Here is a 24733-nt window from a genome sequence, read left to right as displayed (position 1 = left end):
ACAAGCCCAGATGATGGCATCTCTCAGCTCTGCCTTTTTATTGCTAACTTTTCTCACATTTTCTGTCAGCTTCCCTTTCTGACACCCTTAGCAGAAATCTTTTTCAGCTTATGCTTAGGATGTCCCAATGTATTTTCTACAGTTTTTGTCCATTTGTCTTGAACTTGGAGTCTAGAGGAGGAATAATCTCGTTTGTCCTTCCCAACCCAAAATCTTGCTGTCTCTTACATACTCCTCATCTGCTTTGTTGCTTACACTCAGCTCTACCTTTATGCCCAAATAAATATACTTCTGAAGTGCTTTCACTGTGCCTAGTGTTTATTTCTGGAATATTTTTCTCTGTCCTTCCAACAATATAGTAAATTTTACTATCCAAATCCTGAATTGACTGTGCCAGCACCTGGTTGACCCCACTTTTGCACACTCCTCCCTTTTTTAGCTGCATTGATTTTGATGGCACCTGTCCTCTTCAATAACTTCTGCATTTCTGCTGCTGTCTGTTGGCCTGTGTTTGTTACTGTCATTCTCAGTTTCTTCTTTTGTAGTGGTCATAATCTCAGTGTACTCCTGTGAGGCACATTTCTTTTTGCTTTGTATCGTGAATATCTTCTGAGCCTGCAGGATCATTACATTTTCTGAAATCTCATCTCTTCTTCCTCTTCCAGTCCTCCTTTAATGTTTGCATTAAATTAGCTAAGAAAGTAATTTATAGTTCTTTTTTTTTCCAGCTTCAAATAAGCTAGGTGGCTTTTTAAAAAAATTATTATTATTATCATGCTGTTTTCCTTCTCAGTCACAGCAGTACTGAAAATTGTTTATTTGTATGTAAGTGGCACTTAGGAATCCATGCCCTGTTGTGCTTGGTGTGTTTGCTCTGGTTCTTGTGCATCTTTTGCTTTTCCTCATCTGTAACCAGTGCACAGCCTGCCCAGGCAGGTGATCTTACCTTCCCTGTAGAAGCAACCTGGCTGAATCAGTACCAAACCAGTTCAGTGCAGCAGTGTGTGGGGAATCTTGTGCAGGTGTTGTCCATATGTGCTGGGTACATGCCTGGAAATGAGAAGGCTGATGGTAAGTTTTTTCATCTGTCAGCATATCATTTTTCACAAGGAGTGGAATTTTTTTGAAGGCTTAGGGGAAGGACGAATTCTGTTCAAGGTTCTTTCATTTTATTACTGTAAGATTTATGGCATTGCCAAGCCCCTTCTTTGGACTGATACCAGACTTGCCATCCCTCATCCATTTGGAGTGCAGAGCTCTCTTCCTTTATTTTTCCAGCTTTCATTCCAAAGATGGAAAAAAATCAGCATTTGAACTCTTTTTTGAAGGGATTAGTTTGTTCAGTCCTTATTTCTAAATTAGAAAGTAAGGAATGCTTTAAGGGGACTTTGAGATTTTCATAGTTTTATTTTACATCCCACAATAGGGTTTTCAGTTTTAGAGCACTAACTTATTTATTTCTCCTTGCATTTAACCCACTCCCTGCCCTGTTGAAATTGCTGTCTCTGCCTCAGTTCCCTTCCCCTCTAGACTTGAAGCTGTTACCTTTTGGCTTGTATCCACCCATCCTGACACTGAAATGAGGGCCTCATTGAAGTAAGCATTCCAGGAACAGTTTATCCTTTGCTAGTTGATAGAGATTTTTAAATGCAGAGTTGCTTCTTTGGCTTTTCTTTCTTTGAGCACTGAGCTGGGGCCAAGTGTGTTCCCAGGCACTCTGGAATTCCTCAGCAGTTCCCTTTTTCCTGACTGCCTGTTCCCAAAGGCTGGATGGGGAGAGACGCTGTCATGTGCCCTGGCTGTTGAGCCCTGTGCCTCAGTACCAGGAGGAGTTGGCTGCCAAGATCTCTCCAAGTCTGACCTTTTCTTGGAGCATGGTTATTTCAGCATGCTTTGCTCTTTATCTTGAATCACAGAATACCAGGTTCTCTGTGAACAAAAACAATTTTTCCTAATTTACATGTGTCTTTCAGAATGTCCCTTCCTAAAGAACAGAGGGAATCCATTCTTGTATCGTGCATTGCACCCTGCATATTTTGTTACGAGTGCCTAATTAGTATGTTAAGTGCTAGTTCTCAGTAATTGATAGCACTGAACCACTCATTGCATATCTGGGGAAAACAATAGACACAACTTTATAACAAGCTGATCATAGCCACCTAGGGGAAGGTGTAATTTTTAACTTCTAGCAAGGTTTAAATGACTGGGAACAAAGTCCAGACAAATTCTTTAGGTTGTTACAAAATGAGGCTCTGAGTTGCAATGCTTTTAGGCTGCCCTCCTCTCTCATATGTAGCCTCAGGCACTGAATTGGAGCTTGTACATATATTTGGTTCCTATCCTGGTTTTCTTCTGGCTCAAAATCATGTGTGTTGTTTTTTGCGGGAGTGTTCTTGTGTACCTGTCTTTTGTTTGCTGCCACAACAAGAGACAGAGAATCCTAAGGAGAGCTGCTATAAATGCATATTCATGTTTCTTCTACCCTTCCCCCAGTCTCCACTCTCTCCCTCCCACCCCTTCCCAAATTCCATTAATATTTACAGAACAAGAGCCAGAACTCCAGCATTAATCTCAAATTCAGAGTGAGATTTTTCTGGCTCTATCTGCAGCTAATGCAGAAGACAACAGAGGTTAGAAATGCACTTAAAAAAAAAGAAAAAGAACAAAAGGCCTTTTCATATTCAACACACTGGATGGATTGTGTTAGGTAAAAATAAGCTTTCAAAGACCAGAGCATATGTAAAAAAATATTACATGTATTGTTGTTGGAAGGCAGAGGAACATTTATTTGCTTACTGAATGCGTTGAAAGTTCCTGAGCTTTAACTTATATAAACTCATTGTTTCTTCAAATTTTGTGTGTGGAGAAAACAGTTCCTTTGTTCGTCTTACTGGTTCTTGTACAGATAAGCAGTAAAACCAAAAAGTCAAATGAGCAGAAGAGAACTGTGTTGATAGTTACATGCCAGCAACGTATAAACTAAGCATTTGTAAGGAGATGTCTAAACAAACTTCAAAACCAGTGAAGTTTTGCAAACATAAAGTTCATAAACAAACTGAAATTGAGTGAAGAGAATGAAGAATTCAGATAATTTGCATTAGTTCTCTTTGACCCCTAACTAAATATTTTCTTTCATTTTCATTGTTAAGTGCATAGAATGTGTTATTAACCATTTTGAATTGACTTTAAAAGCCAAAATCAAAGATAAATATTACTGTTCTTCTAAATTGTTTTTGTTTCAATGTTGGTTTATTCATTGGAAAGTATTTGCTGACTTCTGTAGTCTGCACAGGCACTTACTCCTCTGTGACCCCTGTCCTTGATTGTTTCAAGAGTCACTTTTCCCTGCCATGGGGAGGATACCTTGTGTCCCTGACAGTTGCTGTGTGCTTCTGGCTTCTGGTGACCTCAGTGAGTTGTCAGCAGACAAATTTTGTTAACTGTGTCAAGTAAGGGATTGTGTCCATCTGGTTGTGAGGCCAAGGGTTATTTCAGAGGACAGAAGCTGATCTGAATTCTTTAAATGAAGAAGGAGGTCATCTGCATGTGCTATGGAAGATGGTTTGGTAAAGCAGTCTGGAGAAGCTGGCTCTGCAGTATCCATGTGCTGTTCTTCCTCCAAGGAATTGAGAGACATATTTTAGCAAAGGATTCCTCAATCTATCCAATACCCCAAAATACATAAACACAGAAAATGTTGGTGGTTTTCTTTTTTTGCCCTTTTCAATATGGATTCATTTATTCTTAAATTCCAAGATAATACCAATACCCATCAGTCTATCCTTTAGTCTGGAAGTTTGTATTATTTGTTTTTTTGGGAAGGGCTCCCATATTTTCTTCTCATCTCTCTGGCATTAGAATTGGCTTATCTCACTTTTCTGATGAACCTACATTTTCCAGATAAATGAAAACATAGGGGTTTATTTTTCAAAACTGAAACAGTTGGATTGCCTTTTTGTTTTACTGGGATAAGCATCCACGATGCTCTGGGGAATGGAGAATGATCTAAAATAAGCCTAGCTGTTTTTTGTTGTTTATCTGTTTCTTTTTGCATCTGTCTTAGTATTTATTGCTACCATCTGCGTTTCATTTCAGGTTGTCTAATGTCTCATTCTGCATGTTCTTTGCCTATTCTTTTTACGTAGCCTTGGGCTGTAATATCACCATTTGCTTACAAGAGATCCATTTCTATCTGTAACAAAATGAATTGCATTCATCTGTGTAATTCATTTCTAATGAATGCCTTGCTCCTCATTAAACAGTGATTTACCTTTGTTTCCCTTTCCTACACTGTCAACACGACCATTTTGAGGTCCTGTGGAGAGATGCTAATTTGAGAAAGCAAAAGTCAATGCAACTAAGCACTCATAGGGGCCATCCTCCTTGGCACTTTCAAAAATATTCATGGGACATGTTGCAGAATAAAATTTGCAGGTGGATAAGAAGACTCAAAATATTTTCCTGTTCATAAGCTCTCAGTGTACGAAGGCAATACTTGACAGTTTAAATGCAGTTCTCCTTGACACTGCCAGGAGCAAATGAATCTTCTCAGACTTGTCTGTTCTGCAAGAATTTTGCCTATCACAGGCACATTTTGGGAGACTGTATTCTTGGTTCACTGTCCCCTCTCTACCTTTTCAGGAATATTAAAATATTTTGAATGTATTTTCAGATTAATATTTTTAAATACCTAATTTTGAGGTACATCAAAATGTTACAGACTTGAAAATACTTTATTTCAAATTTTTAATGAGATGCAAAGATTCATGTAAATATTTATTGCCTTTGCCAATAGTATCTAAAGGAAAAGGATGAAACCATTAATTAATGAAATAGGGTTGTGGAGTAATTTTGTTACAGATTTCGTTCTTATGCAACTTTTGTGTAATGCACTTTGAAGCTCTCCAGCAACATTCCCTTTTCCAGCCCCGCACTTTGCAGAACAGCAGAATCTGCCATGTGTGCAAATAGATCTGTGCTGCTGACAGATGATGGTTAGAGTATGGGATGAATTACCAAGTTTATTTTCACTTTAACCCTAAGCAGATTTTGAACTGCAGCAATGGATTATGAATATGAAAATACCATTGGTAAACATAATTTAGAGCAATGCAGGAAGTTTTATTTACAGCCTCTTCAGCTCTTACTTTGGTGATAGTACAAGCCACTCATCAACACTTTTGATCACTTGAATTTAGCTTGGCATTTTTCTGTATTTATTTGTGTGTTGGGCCAGCCTGATCCCCAGTTGAAACTCTAGAATTGCCAGTGGGCATCAGTGGATTTACACCATGGACTAATTTGATCATGGTATTATGAGGGGATTGGAGTATGGGAGGTTGGGTTTTTGTAACTGGTCTTGCCTAAGTCTTGTAGTATTTGGAAGTAAGAACACTGATTAATGTAACAAAACCTTATTTTTAATATACATTTTAGAGGACAAAACTGACCTTGAGAACAGTGTGATGCAGAAGAAAATTAAAATCCCCAAACTCTCTCTCAATCACATAGAAGAAGCTGGGGAAGTTACAGATTATGGGGAAGAAGATGTGGAGCTTAGACACAGTAAGGTACTGAAGTCTTTCTGTTTTTTTTTTTTTTTTCACTCCTCCCTTTTTTTATCTTTTTTTGTAAGTGCTTGGGGCATATATGAACATCCTAGCTTAAGAATTCCAGGCTTGCTTTTGATCCCCTTAAAACAGTGTGTTTGGTGAAACTGGGTCACATTGTGTGTGGGGGTGGGGTATGGGTTTTCAAAACCTGATTTAAGTGCAATCAGACGTTTTCCTGTGTATACTGTCTGCACAGTGTAACTGCCACCTGGGACTGATGCAACAATGCTCTTCCACTTTGGCTCAAAATGCCTTAAAAGTGACCAGTACCCAGCTGTACCAGCTGTTCTTGGTGGCAGTGGTGACATTGCTCACTGCTTGTTTGGAATTGGGAAGGGTGCTCCGAGACTGCCCAACTACAGTGATTGAGAAGAAGAATTGACAGGACTGTATCCCTCCATAATAACTCCCAGTTGCCTTTTTAGGTTCAAATGCCAGAAACCCACTATGGAAATGTATTTATTTTTTAATATCAAATCATTTCTTTAAAAGTCTGCCAACCTTCAGAATAAGATACTGCTTGATGGTTTCATGTGTTTTGCAGCTGCAAGAGTGATATTAGTATATTTCCTTGTGGTGAGCCAGGTTTTTTTTAATTGTTAATTTTTTTTAGAAAATGAATGCTGCAGGTGTAACATCAAATAATTTTGTTTTCTACCACATTACTTATGATAGTGTGGTATGGGAATTTGATAGTGTCAGTTTCTCACCTCTACTTTGTGAGCTGCATTTACTTTCCTTGCAGTTGCTTGGAAATTCAAACACCTTTTCTTATTTGGCCAGCAAAACTTAGTGACTTTACATATTAGTGTACTGTCACATATTAATCCCACTAACCAGGCCCCAGGAAAGTGGTGTGATTTAATTTGTAGGGTTTGTGCAGATGACTGAAGGTAAAATTCCACTGAGAGTTCCCAGGTCCTGAAGCCTCTGCAATGCAGTACTAATATAGAAGGAATCAGTTGATAAGGAAGATGAAGCTGGATGATATATTCTGTCTCAGCTTCAGTGTTTTCAAATCCCTTTCAGTGTTTGCTGATAGTGTTAACTCAGTCACTCGCATCAGGCAGTTGGGTGAACGTGCTGTAGGGATACTCAGTGAAGGTTTTGTCTCTCAAAGTGTGGGAAGGACAAGCCCTGAGCTCACAGAACAGCTTTGTGCCTGTGCTGCTTTCACCTCTGATGTCGTCACAGGTGACAAATGGAGAACACAGTTCGTTCTTTCTCTTGCTTATCAGAAAATCAATTGCTGTCAGAAATCTGAATGTTAAGGGTAAACTTTAAAGAAAAAGAGATCTAGATCAACTTTTTCAAAAAGAAATTAATGATACGGAATCAAGTGACCTGTATACACTGCCTGTATACACTTTGGAAGTGTTGCTCAAATGCAGGAAGGCCTTTAACTGCCTCAGAAGTTTGTACATGCATGTAGCTGAGTTACAGCTGCATGTTAGTTGTGCTGCATATTAGATCCATAAGAACCTGTTAGGCAAAATATTTTTGCAGACTGGCTTTGTCTTAGTCTTTTGGAAGACAAGAATATTACCAGTTCTCAAGACTCTCCTAATTTATTTGTTTTCTATTGTAACGTGCAGAGACAAGATGGGAGGAAACAAAGTGAAGGTACACACAAAAGCATTGAAGCAGTTGTTGCTCGCCTTGAGAAACAGAACGGGATGAGTCTCAGTAATACTTCCAGCCCTGAGGAGGCTTTTATGGAGGCTACAGAAGGCATGAACAATATGGACGATGCTGTAGTTCCTCGGATTCTCTATGAGGAATTGCTGAGGAGTTACCAGCAGCAACAGGAAGAGATGAGACACATTCAACAGGAGCTTGAGAGAACGCGGAGACAGCTTGTGCAACAGGCAAAGAAGCTAAAGGAGTATGGGGCACTCGTGTCAGAAATGAAAGAGCTCAGAGACTTGAACAGGAGGCTCCAGGATGTACTGCTCCTAAGACTAGGTAGTGGTAAGTGCCGGACTTAAGTGGGACTAGTTTGAATGAATTTTGCAGGTGTGATCAATAGTCATGGAAATGTATTTGAAGAATAGCAGTGGTTGTTAAACTGGACATTGAATGTTAAAAGGGTTTTCTGCTGTGGCTGTACAATATGTGTCGAATTTGTATGCTATGTACGTCTGCGGCTTTCTTTAAAAACTAGAGGTCTTTGTGCTGGTATGGCTGAATCAGAGTTCCATTTTAAGCAGCTGTATTATAAAGAGTCTCTGACCTTCCAATATATGCTGAAAAAGTTAATAAAGCATCATCTGCAAAATATACCAATATGTTCCAGTTAAAAAAAAGAAAAAGTAAAGAAAAGACACTGGAATGAATAGTTGGGCTAAAACTAATTTATCCTTTGCAGTTAGGGATTTTGTTTGTTGTTATGTGACTGTTACCTTCCATTTTCTGACCCCTCTTCCCGTTAGTAGCTTATTAGAATGTGATATATTCCTGAAGTTTTAGCAGTGGCTTTAAACAGCCATGCTATTTGAAAAACAATGGATTGTTAAAAGCATAATTAAAAAGGCTTTATATTAGTGTCCCGTTTATCAACACTTGTTGCAAAATGCAGGTTTTTGTAATTTGGATTTCAGTTTTTAAATATCTTGGGTCAATTGCTCCTTTGTTTGGGTTTATAACAATCATTTAAGCATTATGTTGGAATAAATGGGAAAAAAGACAAAATAAAAAGTTCATCCTTTTCATTGAAGATGGAACCCTTGGAATACCTTCAAAAATTGGACTAATTACATTTATTTGCGATTAGAATGTGGTACTGCTGTGTTGAAGATTTGCTCGGTGACTGAAACTTGGTTGAAATCTATGCATCCAAACTTAGCATGCCGTTCTTATGTCTGCCTTTGTGTATCTGGAAACTTAATTTCTGCATGTGAGTTGGATATTGGCTCTTCTCCTGGACTGGAACGAGTGCATGCAATTTGCATGTGGGTCTGAGTCCTCACGTACAGAGCTGGATCTGGGAGAGCATGTGCCTGTGCTGTAGCATGTGTTCAGGTGTGCCCACACCCTTGGAGCCAGGTTCTTGGAGTGTCCCACAACCTAAACTGGGTGTCTGATTGTGAATGCTCATCATTGTTACACTGTGCACAATTAAAATGTCGTTACTCACCATAAACATTCTAGTTAACTTTCTAAATAAAACTAAATAGGCAAGGTTGCCGCAGCCTGAAAAAGACGATGTGGTTGGCAGGAGATTCCACTGAGCTTTCTAAAATTTTCCTTGGATGGAAAGATGTTTCTTCATCTGCAAGTAGTTAGCTGGGATTTATGGGAATGGAGCACGAGCCAGATGTTGGTAGGCAATGGGGCTGAACAGCGTAAAGTACCAATTTAGTTGGTAGACTTGACAGCAGTTGGAGTGGTGAGACCGGCAGTGAAATGAAGACAGCTACTGAATTCTATCTCTTTTCTTTCACTTTAAGAAAAAGAAGATGCATTTTTTTGCTTCAGCCAAATAAAGAAACCTTAGGAGAAAAAGAGAAAAAAGGGAAAAAAAAAAAGAAAGAGGAAAAGGAACCCTGGGAAAAAAATACTAAATCTTCTCTAAATATTGGGCATGCATTTCTATTGTATGTATCAGTGTGACAACTAAAACAAATCCCAATTACATTGAAGATGAGTTCTTTAAATTTAATCACATACCTGGAAAAATATCAGCTATACGACACTTCCAAAAAAAATTCCTTGTTAATATTACTTGTAAGGAACATTGGATGGTAAAGGTGGAATTTGGCCGTGCTGGCTTTGTCCTTCACAGGGTTTGAATTTCCTAAGACTCAGTGTATTAACTGTTGCTTACTCTGTTGTTTTTCCTTTTAGCCTCATTCACAGCAGAGAAACAACCATGTTCTAGAAAGATCAATACAAAACTTATGAATAATTAGCAAGGGAGACATCTTCAGCATGTTCTAAATTAGAGAGTCTGATGACAGTATGAAAAAGTACTACTTTTAATCAAGAATAGATACATAAAGACTTTTTTAGTCTTCCTTTTCCAGCTTATAAATGAGGTATGTTTGGGTATGTGAATAATCTCTGAAAATTGTTCTGAAAATAAATTACATCCTGAATTCATCTGCAGTTGCAGTGATCTCTTAAACCTAGAGTTTCAAATTACATGTAATTTATGTTACACTGCACTTCTAGCAGGCTGGACTTAATGCAAACTAATTGCATTTCTGTTTCACCTTAGAGACTTGTGATTTCTTTGCATGAGATGACAGCTGGTTTGTGCTGATGAATTGCAGCTGTGGGAAATGCTTGCCTGTTGCCATTTTAAACTTGCAGATCAAATATAGAACAGTCTCTTGAGCTAACGTGCAGTCAAGTAGTCAGTCTCCTAATTTCCCATCAACGTGTTGAATTCAGTGAGGAGCTGGAAGTCAATGCATTGTACTTGAGACTTAGGCCTTCAGCTCTGCTGCTAAACTGGAGCCACTTTTGTGGCAGGAGTGAGGAGGTTCACCTTCCTCATGGTGACACCAAATTGTTCTTTGTCACAAAAGAGCCTTGGAGGCAGCTGGGGCAAGCTACAGCAGTGAAATCAGTACTGATCCATGGAGATATGCTTAATATCATCTTTATAATTTTAGTATATTATTTCCAGGCACATCCCTTCACGGAGGAGGCAGGCATTTCACCAGGGCTGTAGGGACCAGAGCAGTGGAAAAATGGGATGACTGTCGTGGAAAAGGTTATGGTGTCCCTCTTGAGCTCCTGGAATAATGTGTGCAGCCTCTTGCATTGCCCATGTAGGGACCTGGAAGCCCTGCAGGTGTAGGCCTTTGCAGTTTGTTTTCTTACACCTGAAAACACACCTAATTTGCCCTCTTTTTGTCAGTAGAGAGTAAGATAATTTAAAGAATTAAATAACTGACTCTCCCCTGTAGGGACTTTAAATAGCCCTTGGATTGCAAAAGAAGAATTTCAATAACTTCCTAAAAAAGATAGCTTTCTCCTGGGCAAGATCTGTGCCATTTCTGTAGCTGGAAATATGGTCAGAAGTACTGAAGTTCTATTGGGATAATGCTTGGGTGTTTTTAGCTCCCTGATAATTTCTTCAATTTCATGTTAGATTTCTGAGAATTAGTGTTGCTCCAAAGTCAGGTGGTATATTCACATTCATTCAGAAACATTGATTCATCAGCATGTGCACACAGACCCCCAAGGTTTTATTTTTAATCCCAGTTTAATTTCAGTGATCCAGTTTACAGTGTCTTGGGACTGACACCAGAGTAGGGAGAATGAAATGGGATTTGTGTCTTACCACATGTCAGGTATTAGTGTTTTCAGCTTTTCTACATTTGTTTGGCTTTTTGATGTTTAAAAAAAAAAAGGCCCAAGGTTTCTTTCAAGTACAGAAATACCTATATTACCACTTCTCAGACTTGTGTTGTTGTGCTTCAAATTCTAGCAGACCATGTGCAAAAACTTACTGCTTACAAATGTATGCTGACCACTTTATCAGTCAATTTGTTTTTATTTTCTTCCTAATTTCAGGAGTAGCATGTAGCCTAAGATGCATTTTTGAGGAAAAGGGATGGTAAAGGAAAGCCTCTACCTCTTCATCCTGATTTGAGTTTGCTGGCCTCTTGGATATTCTAAAAAAACAGCAGTCAGGAGAAAGATTTTGCAATAAAACATTTGTTTCCTTCTTGCATTCGTCTTTTTTTGTTTTTCCCTGATCCTTATTATGTAAGTGCTGTCATTGTTAAGCCTTTAGATGGAGGTATATATTTTTGTATGTCCCATTCATCATCTTTAAAATAAGATGCAGAGAGAGGGAGCTTGGAGTGTGGTGAATGGGGCACACCACTCTGGCAGGCAGGCAGGAGTGCAGGCTGCATGTGCAATTCCCAGCCTGCAGGGTTGAAAATGCTGAGTTTAGTGGTTGTGGAAGTGGCTGTGGAGACTGCCTGGTTAGAGGCAGGTTTCTGTTTGGGAATCAAAAATCAGGATATAAAAAAGAGATTTTAAAGGCTTTCTTTTGGTGACTTCTAAGCAAGTGGTTAAAGCATGAATTGGAGCAGAGGTAATTCTGACCTGTGAGAGCTGTGGTTGTTGTGGACTTTAATCAGCTTTTTCCTTGGGGAAGCTCTGGAAACCAAATTCCAGCTGTGTCAATATATGACTAAAAACAGTAAAAGACTTCTAAATAGGGAGTAGTAAAAGTGTTTAAAGGGAAAGAAATGTTTCCTGCAAGGAAGAAGGTGGTTATACTTAGGTGTCTCTCTCAAAGTGACTTTCAAAGTATAAGAAAATAGCCCTTTGTTGAAGAATGTGAAGTAACAGCTTCAGAGATGACTTCTTAAGGTCACACTGGCAATTACATCCCTGCACCTGCTTGTTCAGCTGTGCCCATGCTGAGGGCAGGCTCTGGGTGCTTTAACCAGTCCAGGTCTTCCCCCAGTCTCAATCAGCTTTACAGTCTCAAGTTCAGGAAGTTCAGTTTGTCTTGGCTGTACTGTTGTATATTCATGGTACTAGAGGTGTTTACTAAGATCACTATGAAATTGTAATGCAAATGGGATGTTTTGTGATTTCTCTGTTTGTGCCATGCTTGCACTGGGGCTGCTCTTAAGACCCTCTTGTTGGTGGCACTGCAGCGTAGGATTGTCTGAGTTGCCAAGACAACTTTTAGTCATTGGTGAGCGTGGAGTGGCAGCCAGCTGAGAACATTGAGCTGGCTCTGTAGGTGTAGGATAAGCTATAGGATAAATGTCAAATGCTGACAACGGAGGAAGCACTGCTATTGCTGTATAATAATCTCTAAATGAAACTGCACAAAGTAGGAGGGATGAATGCTGTGCTTGTTCCAGGCACAGGAACTATTTAAGATGCGTGACTAAGACCTGAGCTGTGGTGCCAGTGTGACTTGCAGAGTTGGATCAGCTCAGGGCTGGGTCTGTGTGCACAAACACTGAGCAGGGAGCTGAGGGGTGACCTGATGATCGATGGCTGAAGATGTCAGGGTTGGGCTGCAGAGTGCTGCAGTGCTCTCAGCACCAGCCTGGGACAATCTAGCACTGACAAGTGGGTGAGTTTATCCTTAGAGTTCTGGACAAGGGGTATTTCCATGGTGTCCAGAGTCTAACCTTGCTGTGCTGTGGAGCCACTGGCCCTGCATGGAACTTCAGTGCCTGCTGGAGCTTCTTGAGATCCTAGAGCCACACATCAAGGGACACTGATGGGCTTGGGGCCATAGCCTAGACTCCTGGTGGAACCCCTGCAATGAATGGAGTCAGGAAATCCAGTTCACAAATCACTTTTAGTTTGTTCTTCTGTCCTTTTAGGAACATTTTATATCTTCGATCTGGAAAAAAAAAGTTGATGACTAACAAAATAACTAATCCACTTTTAAGTCTCAAACATATGCTTAGTAGTATCCGTTGTTTAATTTGTGCATTGTTTTTGTTGATTAAAAATAAGAATCAGTGTTGGATGAATTGGACAATCAAAATTCTAATTTATGTGGGGTTTTTTAACCTTTGATATTCTTTCTGTGCATGATACTTCAGCATAAGGAGCCTAAGTCTGTTTCCTTCATAGCATTTCTGCAGATCCTCCCTATTTTTATACACCTCTGTTCTATCTAAAGAGATTTTGGATTTCTATAATATTTGTAATTCTGTGTGGATAATTTATGTAATTATCACAGTAAATTTTGCAGGTTCCTATGCAACTATATGGCAATTCTTATTTGAAGAATTACTATTGTTGCTTTTGCTTTATAATTTCAGTGTCATTTTAACATAAATTCCTTAGTGTGAAGAAATCTTACCCATATCTGTAATTGTCCTTATGCTTTAGGAATAAAATTTAACACTTAAATTAAAATTAAACATTTTAATGTTTATAAAGCAGGAATACTTATCCTGCTTTTAGTTACTGATGTTCAGAAGTAGGATTTTGGTTTAGATTACTTCTAACATTAAAATGAACATGACTAATATGTTATTTTATGCTAATCATGGGTGATGAAGGGATTGATTTCATGTTCTCTGGGATAGCAGACAGCTCTCTTTTCTTAACTGTCTAGGACCTGCCATTGAGGTTGAAAAAGTAAAACCTGAATCAATTGAGCCCGAGCCTGAGGTACAGAAGACCTTCAGTGAGGAAGCAAATACATCAACGTACTACCCTGCCCCTGTTCCAGTAATGGACAAGTATATTCTCGAGAATGGAAAGGTATTTTATATTAAATATAGCATGAGTCATTTTTAAATGTCCATCTGGTGATGTTCGTGTGGAATTTTCATTGATCGTGGGGGTGTTGCATGGTAGTGGCTTGTAGAAGCTTCCTCAGTTTTCATGAAGGTGTGCTGTTATGCTGAGGAGAATTGTGAAGTTACACAGATACGAAGAGCATAGAAAAATATTCTCAGTGGTGAGAGCATTGAATGATGTGCAACATGAGGAATATAGATATTAAATAAATATTCATGCACAGGCAAATTGACATAGTATTCAGTTGGTGGCATCCATAAATACACCAAATATTGACCAAAGTCAGTAACCCATGTTATAAAGTTACATGAATCTGTTTAACCAAAATACTTTTCCTAAAGGGTTTTTAATGTTTATAATGTGCTGTAGTCATATTGCAGAGAAGCCCTCATGTTTAGGTTGGAGTGCAGGAGGTAGTTATGAACCCTGGAAGGAAAATGGGCTCCCTTGCTGCTGGTGGGTAGGAGCATTGCCACTGCATTGAGCTGATGTAGTGCTACTTTCCAGAGACTCTGTGAAGTTGCTGAAATACCATCTAGCTCTAGTTTGCCAGGACCTGACTGAGGGCCTTTCAGACTTCAGCCTGTTTAACACATTAACTGCTCATCTACCTAGGCCTGCTTTTACAGCTGTTTTCATTATCATTAAATAAATGTGATGTTTCTTACACGAAACTGTAATTCCTTCAGAATTGCCTGTGCAGATCCTGTTTCTTGCTGTATAGAGATGCATTTGGTACCCTAATCTGAGAATCTTTAGGAAGGAGTCATTTATTCCAGCTTTTCTGTGCAGTGGAATTACTGAAGGAATATAGCATAAAACTGCGTTTTCAGATTGGTGTTAAAAGATTGACTGCACAATGTCTGTCCCTCTTGAGGAGGAATTCAACATAATCACTGGGGACAGAATGTACGTGAAAAATAGTAGAATCTTGACAGTTTGACAGGTATTTGGTTCAGATGGCTTTTCTTGCCTAATATATTTAAATATGTCATTTCCTTGATTATTTTGTGTAAATTTGTGCGATGAGTACTTAGGGTGTATTACTGTGCAAGTTTCCTCTACCTCCTTCTCTTCCACTTAAGGTCTGTGGGATAGGGCACATCCTTTAGTATTTGTATGCAGCTTTTCCTGCACCCTTTTTTCATCTGTCAGCTTCTTGGCACTTCTTTTGCTGAAGTTTTCTGTCTTTACAGATATTAGTATCTCTTTAATTTTCTTTTTGTAATTTTGCTTCTTGGTTTGCCTATTTAATAGGTCTACAGCCAGCTCAGATGCCAAAAATGTGAACTAATAATGTATTTGGAGTGTTGGAGGGTAGTTTTCTTCAGTTTTCCTTGTTTATGGCTTTATTTCAGTATTCCTTTATTGATATGCACCACTAGAGTAGTTGAAGTACCTTTTTCCAAATCTTAGCCTTTGTGGCACCAGATTTGATCTTAGTAGGATTCTTTCAGAACAGATAAATCTCTTCCCTCCAGAGGGAAAATGGAGTCACTGAAAAAGAGCCTATGACATTCATTTAAAGAAAAGAAAGAAGAAGAAAGAAAGAAAAAAAAAGGGTTCATCTTCTGAGACACGTTTTAGATCTGTTGCAGATGTTAGCACAGGCACGCTGGTGAGCGTCGCTTTGAATTCGCTGCCGTCTCTGTTGCGTTGTGCTTGAAGGTTGATCCCACAGTTGCTGAAATTGGGAGTAAATTTCCCATTGATTTCATCAAGACAAGAGTCTGGCTCATGGGGCAGCTCTTCCAGCAAGAGGGGAATGTCTTAGTGTGGAGTTCACTAAGCTCCCCAGAGCTTTGGGGCTGATAGGAAACAGTAGGGCCTGTTGTAGAGAGGTAAACTGAGACACAGGCAGATTGAATTCCTCACTCTAACAGTGCTAGAAATAGAAAATGGAGATGTAAGATGGCTGTGGCTGTGGCTGTCTGTCACATAGTTGTTGTTGCCATAGGTGTTTCATACCAGCAAATGCTGTTTTAATAAATGAAGCATGTTAAAAGAAGAGATGATCTGTCTGAAGCATAAATATTAAAAATACTTCCTGTAACTTGTTCTTTTCTTTTGAGTAACTTCAAGCTAATGAATAATGTAGTAGCTTTAGAGACTAAATAATCTTTGGCAAAGGCAAACCCTAATTTTGGCAGAGAAGAATTGGATTTTTGATGAAATACAGCAATCCCTACCACTAATGTAATACAAACACCCAAAATTTGCTATGCCACAACATTTCTAATCTTAGTTATTTTCTAGATAACTTTCAGACATTTTCCTGAAGAAGTTTTCCAGGATCTAACCAGAAATAACTGAATTAAAAAACGAAATTATTTTTTGAGCACAGACTGCTCACTGCTCATTGAAGTTGCTTAACAAAATATGTAGAGAGCACCAAAAAGAGTGTGCCTTTTTAAAAATCATTTATGAAGAGGCTCAACAACAGAGAAAAAGAAAAAAAAAAAAGAGGGTGCTTGTGTTGTGGTTGTTACTAGTTTAATTTCTGTCCATGCAGACTTGTGAAAAGCTTCCTAGAATCCCTTTAGTGTTGGCGATTCTGCAGGAGAGGCAGCTTGCTGCATGGTTTTATGCTTTAAGGAAGGTAGAGTTTTCTTTTTTTTTAATATAACATAGCTTGTAGTCAAACCATTCATATTACTCTATTTAAGTTTTTAAACATCTAGTTGCTTTTGAAGGATGCCGTTGTAACAAGAAATTTCTTGGGGTTATAGTCCTCATTAATAATTAAAGCAGGTTTCCATTTACAGGAAAAAGGGTATTCAATTGAATACAGGCAGTAAAATGTTGGGTATATAAAATTTTACAGTAGCTTTGTCCAATTTTCATTGCATTTAATGGGACTTCTGTGATACTGCTCAGATTTGTGTGGGTAGCAGGCACAGTTTATGTAAAGCCATATGAAATGAGTAAAACCACAGAAAACTAACAGCAGAGCAGTTAAGACAAACAGTCTTCTGATGCAGTTTTGCTGTAGGATTTTATTGATAGCATTTTTTTTAATCATAAGGTCAAAAGTTAGTTTTAAGTGTTAATGTCACAGAAAGAACCCCCATTGGACCAGACCTAATCAAAGCTAGATTTTGGCTATGTAGCAATCCAATGGTTTGGTAAGTTGCACTTGTCCACATTGTCTGAAGGTGAGTGCAGTGAGCTCTGATCAGCAGCTGGGAGCTGTAGGTCACACCTTGGCTTGTTATGATGAGAGCAAGTGTGTGTCCCAGTGAGTAAAGTCCATCACCACATGAACAAAGCTTCTGTGTGCAGAGGTAGTTGAGGAGTCTGCACTGTACTCCAGGAGCTGGAGCATGGACAGACAGGGTGCAAAGTGTTTGTGGTTCCGTGCAGGGCCAGCGTGTGTGTCCTGGTTGCACTTGTGTCAGATTTGTGCTGGTTACTCGTGGAGTTACCTCTGTGCTGGTGCTGGAAGGTGTCCTGAGGGTCAGGGCTGTCAGCTCAAACACGTAGTGGCAGTCTAAGGATGGTGCTTGATTCTTGTATGGCATTTGTCCTAAGACTGGAGCACTGAGAATCTTGGGTTGGAGACATAGGGTAGCCCTGTGGGAGACAACCAAGCACAGTCTGTGCTGAGCAAGGCTAATAAGCAAAACCAGACTTGAGCATCTTCCTTATGGAGACTCTCCAGTGGCTTCACACTGTGTTTTCCAGTACCCATATTATCCTGCTTTACTACTTCAGTGAAATACCTCGACTTCCCATTGTTCAGATAATGGAAAGTTTATGATGTTGCTGCAATGGGTCATTGCCTAACCACAAAACAGTATTCATGTGGTGCATTTACATTGATCGTGCATGATAGACACACTTTGTGTTAGAACTGGAAGTTTTACAAAGCTTCCAAACTCTCCTGGCTTATATTGAAATTGGAGCTCTCAAAGTCCTTTCTCCCCTTCCAGTTACTTCAAACAATCAGTCTGGCTCTTGCCAACAGGTACAGAATACAACTTAGGAAGTAATTCTGTCTCTACTGCCTCTGAAATATGCTTTGGGTAAAGTCTGTTTTAGCCAAAGGGAAGTGTTTCATCTTGCTCCTGAATTAGGCTGGTGCAACTGCTTGGTTTATATGCTCTGCATAATTATATAATACTGGATGTGTTCACTGTTTCCTTCTTTAATCTCTGTTCCTGACCACAGTCTTTCAGGAGAGAGGTTATGTGGGGGGGAAAAGTAGGGATTACTAAAAGGAACTATATTATATATTGAGGTTGACTTGAACTCCCTGACCCCCGAAGTTGGAAGAGTTTCAGAGTTAGGCAAAATGGATTTGTTCAGCCCTAATTACTGTTATTTTAGTTCCTAATATTAATGTTCCTACAGCACTTGGATACTGTTGTGTGCTACATACCATAGATAAGTTGTTATTATTACTACCTTCTAGGTCCATCTTGGCAGTGGAATTTGGGTAGATGAGGAGAAATGGCACCAGCTGCAAGTAACACAAGGAGATTCAAAGTATACAAAAAATCTAGCGGTTATGATTTGGGGAACAGATGTTCTCAAGAACAGAAGTGTCACAGGAGTTGCAACCAAAAAAAAGAAAGATGCCGTTCCCAAGCCACCTCTCTCACCTCACAAATTAAGCATTGTCAGAGGTAGGTTATTTGAAAACTTTTGCTTCCTGCTTTGGAGTTTAACCATTAATCACCGAGTTGAAAGATGCTTCTTTTCAGCTCATTTAAAATTAACTGATTAAAAACTGTAATTCAGATTGCTATTGCATTGTGAAGTGCATACGTACCCAGGAACAGTAAAACACATTGCAATAGCTGTGCACAGTGCAGGCCTCCACAGCTGAAGAGTTGTACATTGACTTCAGTAAGGTTTGAAAATCATCACTTTAGACCATGTGCAGGGCAGGACTCTGAGCCTGGAGAACAACATGTTGTTCTAGAATTCATTTGTAACATGCTGATTTTTTTAAAGTGCATATATTCCTTTAAACAAGACTGAGAGTAGCTTTACGACATTCTTTTATCCAGACATAACCAGCTCTGGCATGAGGCACAGAAACCATTATAGCTGTGACTATAAAAATACGCATACCTTCAAAGGCAAGAAAGAATAGTTCTACCCTTTTAAGTGAAGAAATGGAAATCGTAAAAATTAATTGTTGCACTTGAATTGGAATTTGGACAGGAAGTGTAAATCGCTGACCTCATCTGGTAGGGAAAATTGCAATGACACTTTCAGTAACTACAAGCCTGAGTCCATGTGTGTAGTACTTTGAGAGAGAGGAGGCTTTCTCCTTTATTTAAACTGAATGGTGAATTCCAGTCCTTTGTATCATCATGCCTGTGTTGCATCATTTCTGTCTCTCCTGGTATTTCAGGCTTCTTTTTAAGTCAGAACTGAGTTGTTTCCTCATGGAACGCATACTGAAATTGGATTTTTAGGTTGTGTGTCCATACTAAATTGCAGTAGGGCTGAAAGAAACCTCCCCATTGGTAGAGCTTCATTATTCTGCATTTCCTGTTCTTAGTTGCTATGTGCTCTTAACTGTGAACTCATTAATAGGTGGTGTAATTGGCTATGAAAGTACCATGTTTTGGAGTAAGAAATACGGTTCCTCTCTGAGTGTGTGCGTGTGTCTGTGTCTGTGTTGTGTGGGGAGAAATTGGAAACTTATCTCCATACTGTCATCTTTCTTAGTTTATAAGAAATGAGGAAAGGACGTGGGTTTTTTTTTCACTAAGCTGCTTCAGGATTATATGTGGAAGTGGAAGCTCTTCCATGCTGATTTTCTAGTTCTGTCTGGGGTCTTTAGGTACAATCCTTACACATGTAGCTGAGCAGTGACGTACTGGCCACATAAGGAATCCACTCTGTGGCAGTGGCTCTCCCAAAGGGGAAGCAGAATTGGTTGCCCTGGTGTGCGTTTACAAGCACGCAGCACAAGGGGGTTATTTTCCACTGGCCCATTGCAATGTGGTTTCCAGTTTCCCTGCTGGAGGATTTTGCTCCTCAGTGCTGCTGGCAAGGTTGTTTCTGTGAGAATTTCCTCTTCTACTGTTGTCAGGGATACTCTAATGGCTCAAGCCATTTAAATGACAGCTTTCTTCTGACTCCCCTTGTTTTGGCTACAGTGAGTTTGGGAGTCTGCTCCAACAGGTACATGATGAGAGGTAGATGGGGCCCTTCCCTTTCTTCTCTTCCATACCTTTACACTCACCAGCAATTCAGCTCTTCCCTATTTCCTCGTTTTTCTGTTTTCTGTCATACTTCTGCTTCAAGCCTCAACCCTCATTTGAATTCTACTGTTACATGCCCTGGTTTTCTATGTTCCTCTTTTTAGTGTTTCTTTCACCTTGTCTCTGATTTCCCTTTTGTTAAGACTCCAGCCTGTACAATCTCCTCTTGAACCAGTTAATCTGCATGGCCAATGTTGGAGGTGTCAGGCTGCCTGTATCAGTGGGACTGGGTAGTTCATAACCATGATTTTCCATGTTGTCGTGTCCTTTGCGTCAGTGTTAGCAGGTTCTTGCCCCACCATGGAGAAGAAAGCAAAACAAAACAAACTAATGACCAGCAAGGGGACAAATAGTTGAGATTTGAGGGAGTTTTCCATAGCCAGTGGTTTGGATCAGGCATCACAAAAAGTAGTGAAGCTCCTGGTTAGCCTTTGAGGTCTACTTGAATCTCTGGTATTCGGCAGTATGAAGGGGTGTCTCTGTGCTCCTGTAAAGCCATAAAACAAGGGAGCAGAACCTCCAAATTATTCTATGAAGCCCTAAGCCAGTATCCTTATGCAAGTACCAAAGTACTATTTCTGCACCCCCTCACAAAATGGAAGGAGATGGAGTGGAAAAACTGTGATCAAAGATCTGTCTGATTCACACCAACTTTTAAAATTACAGCTTTTGAATGAGTTCTGTTAAGTGATTCTTTGCTTGGCTTTGTGGCTAAATGAACAACACAGCCTGTCTTTCACTGGGAGTTCACCTTACTGGGTGTATCTGCCTGGGAGTGTTCTGACACTCTTGCAGGGCCAGCTTATGTCCTGCAAACACACTGCCTTTCTTCAGGCTCCCAGTGATGTGCCTCTTCTTAGGTGTTGTATTTCCAATCATAGTTTATGGATGATCAGCATTTCAGCTATCAGGCTGCATGCTGGTTAATTTCATTTATTTTATATTCAGTACGTCTTACAACATAAAATTCACATTGCTTTAGATGTTCTCATCATTCTGTGGACACAGACTAACTTATTTAAAATAGATTTTTGAATGACAACATTAGCTCTTAATGTGTCTGATATCTCTATAGCTTCTTAAAAATCCCCACTGTGTAGTATGTAATAAAGAAATGATAAAAAGTATGATGGATGTGCACTGTTATAAACCTTGTTAATGCAAAATAACCTTTTATAAAACTTCTCAGAGGTTTCTAAATGAACAACAAAACATGCATAGTACTTAATTTTCATAACTTTTTAATATGGTGCATTAGAAATGTTGTAAAGCACATTAATTAAGCAATAATCTCTATGGCTTTCTGTATATGAAGCAATAAACAGCTAATGGAATAGATCACTAGGCAAAGCAGAACAGAATTTGTTTAACCAGTCTGGGAAGCCTACACAACAAAATACATTGGTCTGTTTATAAAAGCCAAAAAACCTCAAACCTGCCTGTCACTAAGAAGTTGCGTGTGTTGCACCACTTCAGATTTCAGTAACTTCTGCAGGATTCTGGCACCAAACTTCCAAATCTGGGAAAAAATTCACTACCTGCATTACTTTTGCAGTTATTGCTATCACTTGCTTTTTGTATTCCAGATAATGTGTATTTCAGAAAGTGTGTTGATCAAACATGCAAGGAGATGGCACTTGTCCTGAATATCCACCAGTAAAAGTGAAATAAGCCCAGGGACAGGGCAGCTGATAAAGACGTGAACATTAATATACAAGAGATACAAAAAATGAAATAAATGAGTTAAGGTGTTCTCCTGCTGGTTACTGCTTCTCTTCCTGAGCATTGTCATTTCCATACCCTCCTGAAGGGGGTGAAGGTGGGAGTGACTCACTGTGGATACAGCTCTGGTGGGACACTTCACCTGGGAAGAGACTAAATCTGTCGTGGAGATTCAGACAGATGCAGGAGACAGGCAGGCAAGGCTGGCACTGTAAAAGGTTGGGTTTAGCCTTGTTCCTGTATGGAAAGCCTATTAATGTAGTCACAGCATAACTGGAAGTTGGTCATGCCACTGATTCAAGCCTGGTGACAAATCTTGACTTAAACAAGATAGACAGTGAATCAAGGAAAGCTTCTCTTGTCTTGCAACAAATATACACAGTACTTACTCACTGCTGTCTCTTGAGTAGTCAGCACAACTCAGGGCTATTGTGTTTTCTAAAAATATCCTAATGACTCTTTCCTTTTTTTTTCTCCCCAGAATGTTTGTATGATAGAATAGCACAAGAAACTGTGGATGAAACTGAAATTGCACAGAGACTCTCCAAAGTCAACAAGTACATCTGTGAAAAAATCATGGATATCAATAAATCATGTAAAAATGAAGAAAGGAGGGAAATTGCAAAGTACAATTTGCAATAAATTTTTGATTTTTAATAAAGTCTTAGTGTTTTACTTAAGTGTTGGTTTTTGATTTGTGTGGCATTTTTGCTGATGGGAGAAGCTGAATCGAAGCGTTGCTCTCTTCCTATAACTGATTCGTTTTTTTTAGCGGTTTTGTCATGGTGTAAACTGCTTTTAACTAATGTAAGATATATTGTAAGTTCACTCCCAATGAAAACTGAAGTTTCCAAGGTTTCTCCAGCGAGTTGCTGTTTGTTACCTGCGGTTGTACGTTGGTTGTGGTTCTGCGGACACCGACCCGTTTGCCCTGCGTTGAGTTTTGCTGGAGTTAGTGGATCTCAGCTGCAGTAAAACATCTGCTTAGAAGGAAGAACTGTACAAAATTCACTTTGCTATTGAAAAGGATTTTATTGTATTTTACAAAGTGTTTTTTTCTGAAATGAAGTTTCAGTAGTTTGTTTTTATAAATCTTTGTTTTGATCTCTAACAATATATTTGATCAAAAATACACAAAGAACGTTTCTTTTTCAATTATCTTGTAGGCAGATCACTATTACCATCACAGTTAAAAAAAAAAAAAAACAACAAAAACTAAACAATGAACAACAAAGAACCCAAAGGTGTAAGTTGTAAAATCATGATAATTCATTTTAATAAATAAATCTAAAACCAGTTCTTTTACAGGGACCAAGACACTTCAAATTTCTGGTTGTGGTATAAAGTTCCTCAGTGTGTCCATACTGTTGTTCTTGAAATATTACCTTTTTAGTGTATTTGTACTTTCAAACAATTTAAAAATTGCCACACTATGGCAAGAGTATGTACAGTAGAAAATTTAGTACAATTTTGTTCGGGTCCATAATTTAACAATGGACACTTTTAGCACAAATTTTAATTACAAATAAAAATAATTTTCTACATTGAAGTTAGACTTGCGATGCAAAGTTTTTAGAAATAATTTGTCATCTGAACTATATGTTATTGCCTGTAAGTGAAGCAAAATATTCTCTTTTCATGAAGGATTTAGAGATAACTTGAGGTCTGGATTGATGAATTTTAAGGGTTTGTGATCTCACTTAACCTTCCATTTATTTTGTGCCCACAGCTGTGATTGTCTGACTTTCAGTCTGCCTGTTCCTGAGCATCAGCATTTGTTTCTTTACCACTGCAATTCTGTTTCCTGTAGTCTTGAAAAACTTCCCATTTCTTATCACTTTCTTGTAGCACTGGTTCACCCTGAGGTGAAGCCTTTTTCAGTGTCCTGTAAATGTAGATAATGTGGAAAGAAACAGGCTGCTGGGGTGGGCTCGCCATGCCTGGAAGTGTTTAAATGATAAAAAATATAGATGTGGCACTTGGGGACATGGGTCAGTGGTGGGATTGGCAGTGCTGGGTGAGTGCCTGGACTTGATGATCCTTAAGATATTTTCCAACCTAAATGATTACATAAGTCTTTAATGTGGAGGGATAGAATGTAAGAGAATAGTGCAGAAGGTAGTCTACACCTGAGGAGTTGCAGCTGTACTCATCACCAAAGATTAAGAACAGCCCTGAGCTTAATAGGCCAGAGCTGTGTCCAATAAGGAGATGAGTGCTACAAAAGAGTGGGTTAGCTGGGTAAGAAGAGAGTTGGAGTTTGTTGGTTGTGCTGTGAAGAGATGGAGTTTGTTGGTTGTGCTGTGAGGGGAACTGCAGTTTCTTGGCTGTGCTGTGGAGAAGAAGGAGTCAGTGCTGTGAGGAGCTGCCCATGAGAAATCACCGAGAAGGTATGGGAGCTTTGAAATAAGATGACAACACTTTAAAGGGCTGGGTGAGTGTTAGAAAAAGAGGAGGGCAGGAGGAGGTGTGCTAGACCTGTCCTGCCTCTCTTGGAAGAGATGAGACAAACAACAGGTTGTTTCTCCCTGTACTTCACCTGTGTGTAATTAATGTCTTAACTCATAACTAAGTGTTTGCTTTATGCTTTCTAAAGTCACTTTCATGGTTGCCTTGCACCAACCTCATGCTGTGCTGCCCAACAGGAACACCAAATTTTCACCACTGGTGCACCTGCATTCCTGTGCCTTCTCTTACCTCCACAGGTGTAACTGAACAGGTGTGTCAGATCCCACTGATTTCCAGGGTTCATTTCTCAGCAGCTGCTTCCCATAGGATGGAGCCAGAGCTTTCATGGTGAGGGGTGGAAAGAGCAGGAGTGTGTTTTTCCAGTGTCTTATGTGTGCCCTGAAGTTTCTTTGAACGGCCTCCCTTGTCTCCTGCTAATATCAAAAGTGTTCTTAGGTAGTGTTTAATGAAGTG

General features: G+C 39.3%; 1 protein-coding gene across 6 annotated transcripts in view; it reads left to right on the top strand.

The window, feature by feature from the left end:
* LOC118689748 (BEN domain-containing protein 5) overlaps positions 1 to 24733 on the top strand; it is an 884006-nt gene that overhangs the window by 538876 nt on the left and 320397 nt on the right. For 4 of the 6 annotated variants that reach the window (XM_036388181.1, XM_036388180.1, XM_036388184.2 and 1 more), the window contains 5 exons: positions 5437 to 5570; positions 7208 to 7583; positions 13678 to 13826; positions 18280 to 18493; positions 22293 to 22491. The exons of 1 other annotated variant lie outside the window; for it this stretch is intronic. In XM_036388181.1, coding sequence (XP_036244074.1) covers positions 5437 to 5570; positions 7208 to 7583; positions 13678 to 13826; positions 18280 to 18493; positions 22293 to 22453 — 1034 coding nt within the window. In that variant the 3' untranslated portion in view covers positions 22454 to 22491. Of the gene's footprint in view, positions 1 to 5436; positions 5571 to 7207; positions 7584 to 13677; positions 13827 to 18279; positions 18494 to 22292; positions 22492 to 24733 lie in introns of those variants that run through there. One more of the 6 variants, XM_054515849.1, reaches the window with a different exon arrangement.

Source organism: Molothrus ater, chromosome 9, assembly GCF_012460135.2.
Source record: "Molothrus ater isolate BHLD 08-10-18 breed brown headed cowbird chromosome 9, BPBGC_Mater_1.1, whole genome shotgun sequence".
Classification (NCBI taxonomy): Eukaryota; Metazoa; Chordata; class Aves; order Passeriformes; family Icteridae; genus Molothrus; species Molothrus ater.
Note: the sequence above shows the minus strand (reverse complement) of the source record. Positions and strands in the feature narration are given on the sequence as shown.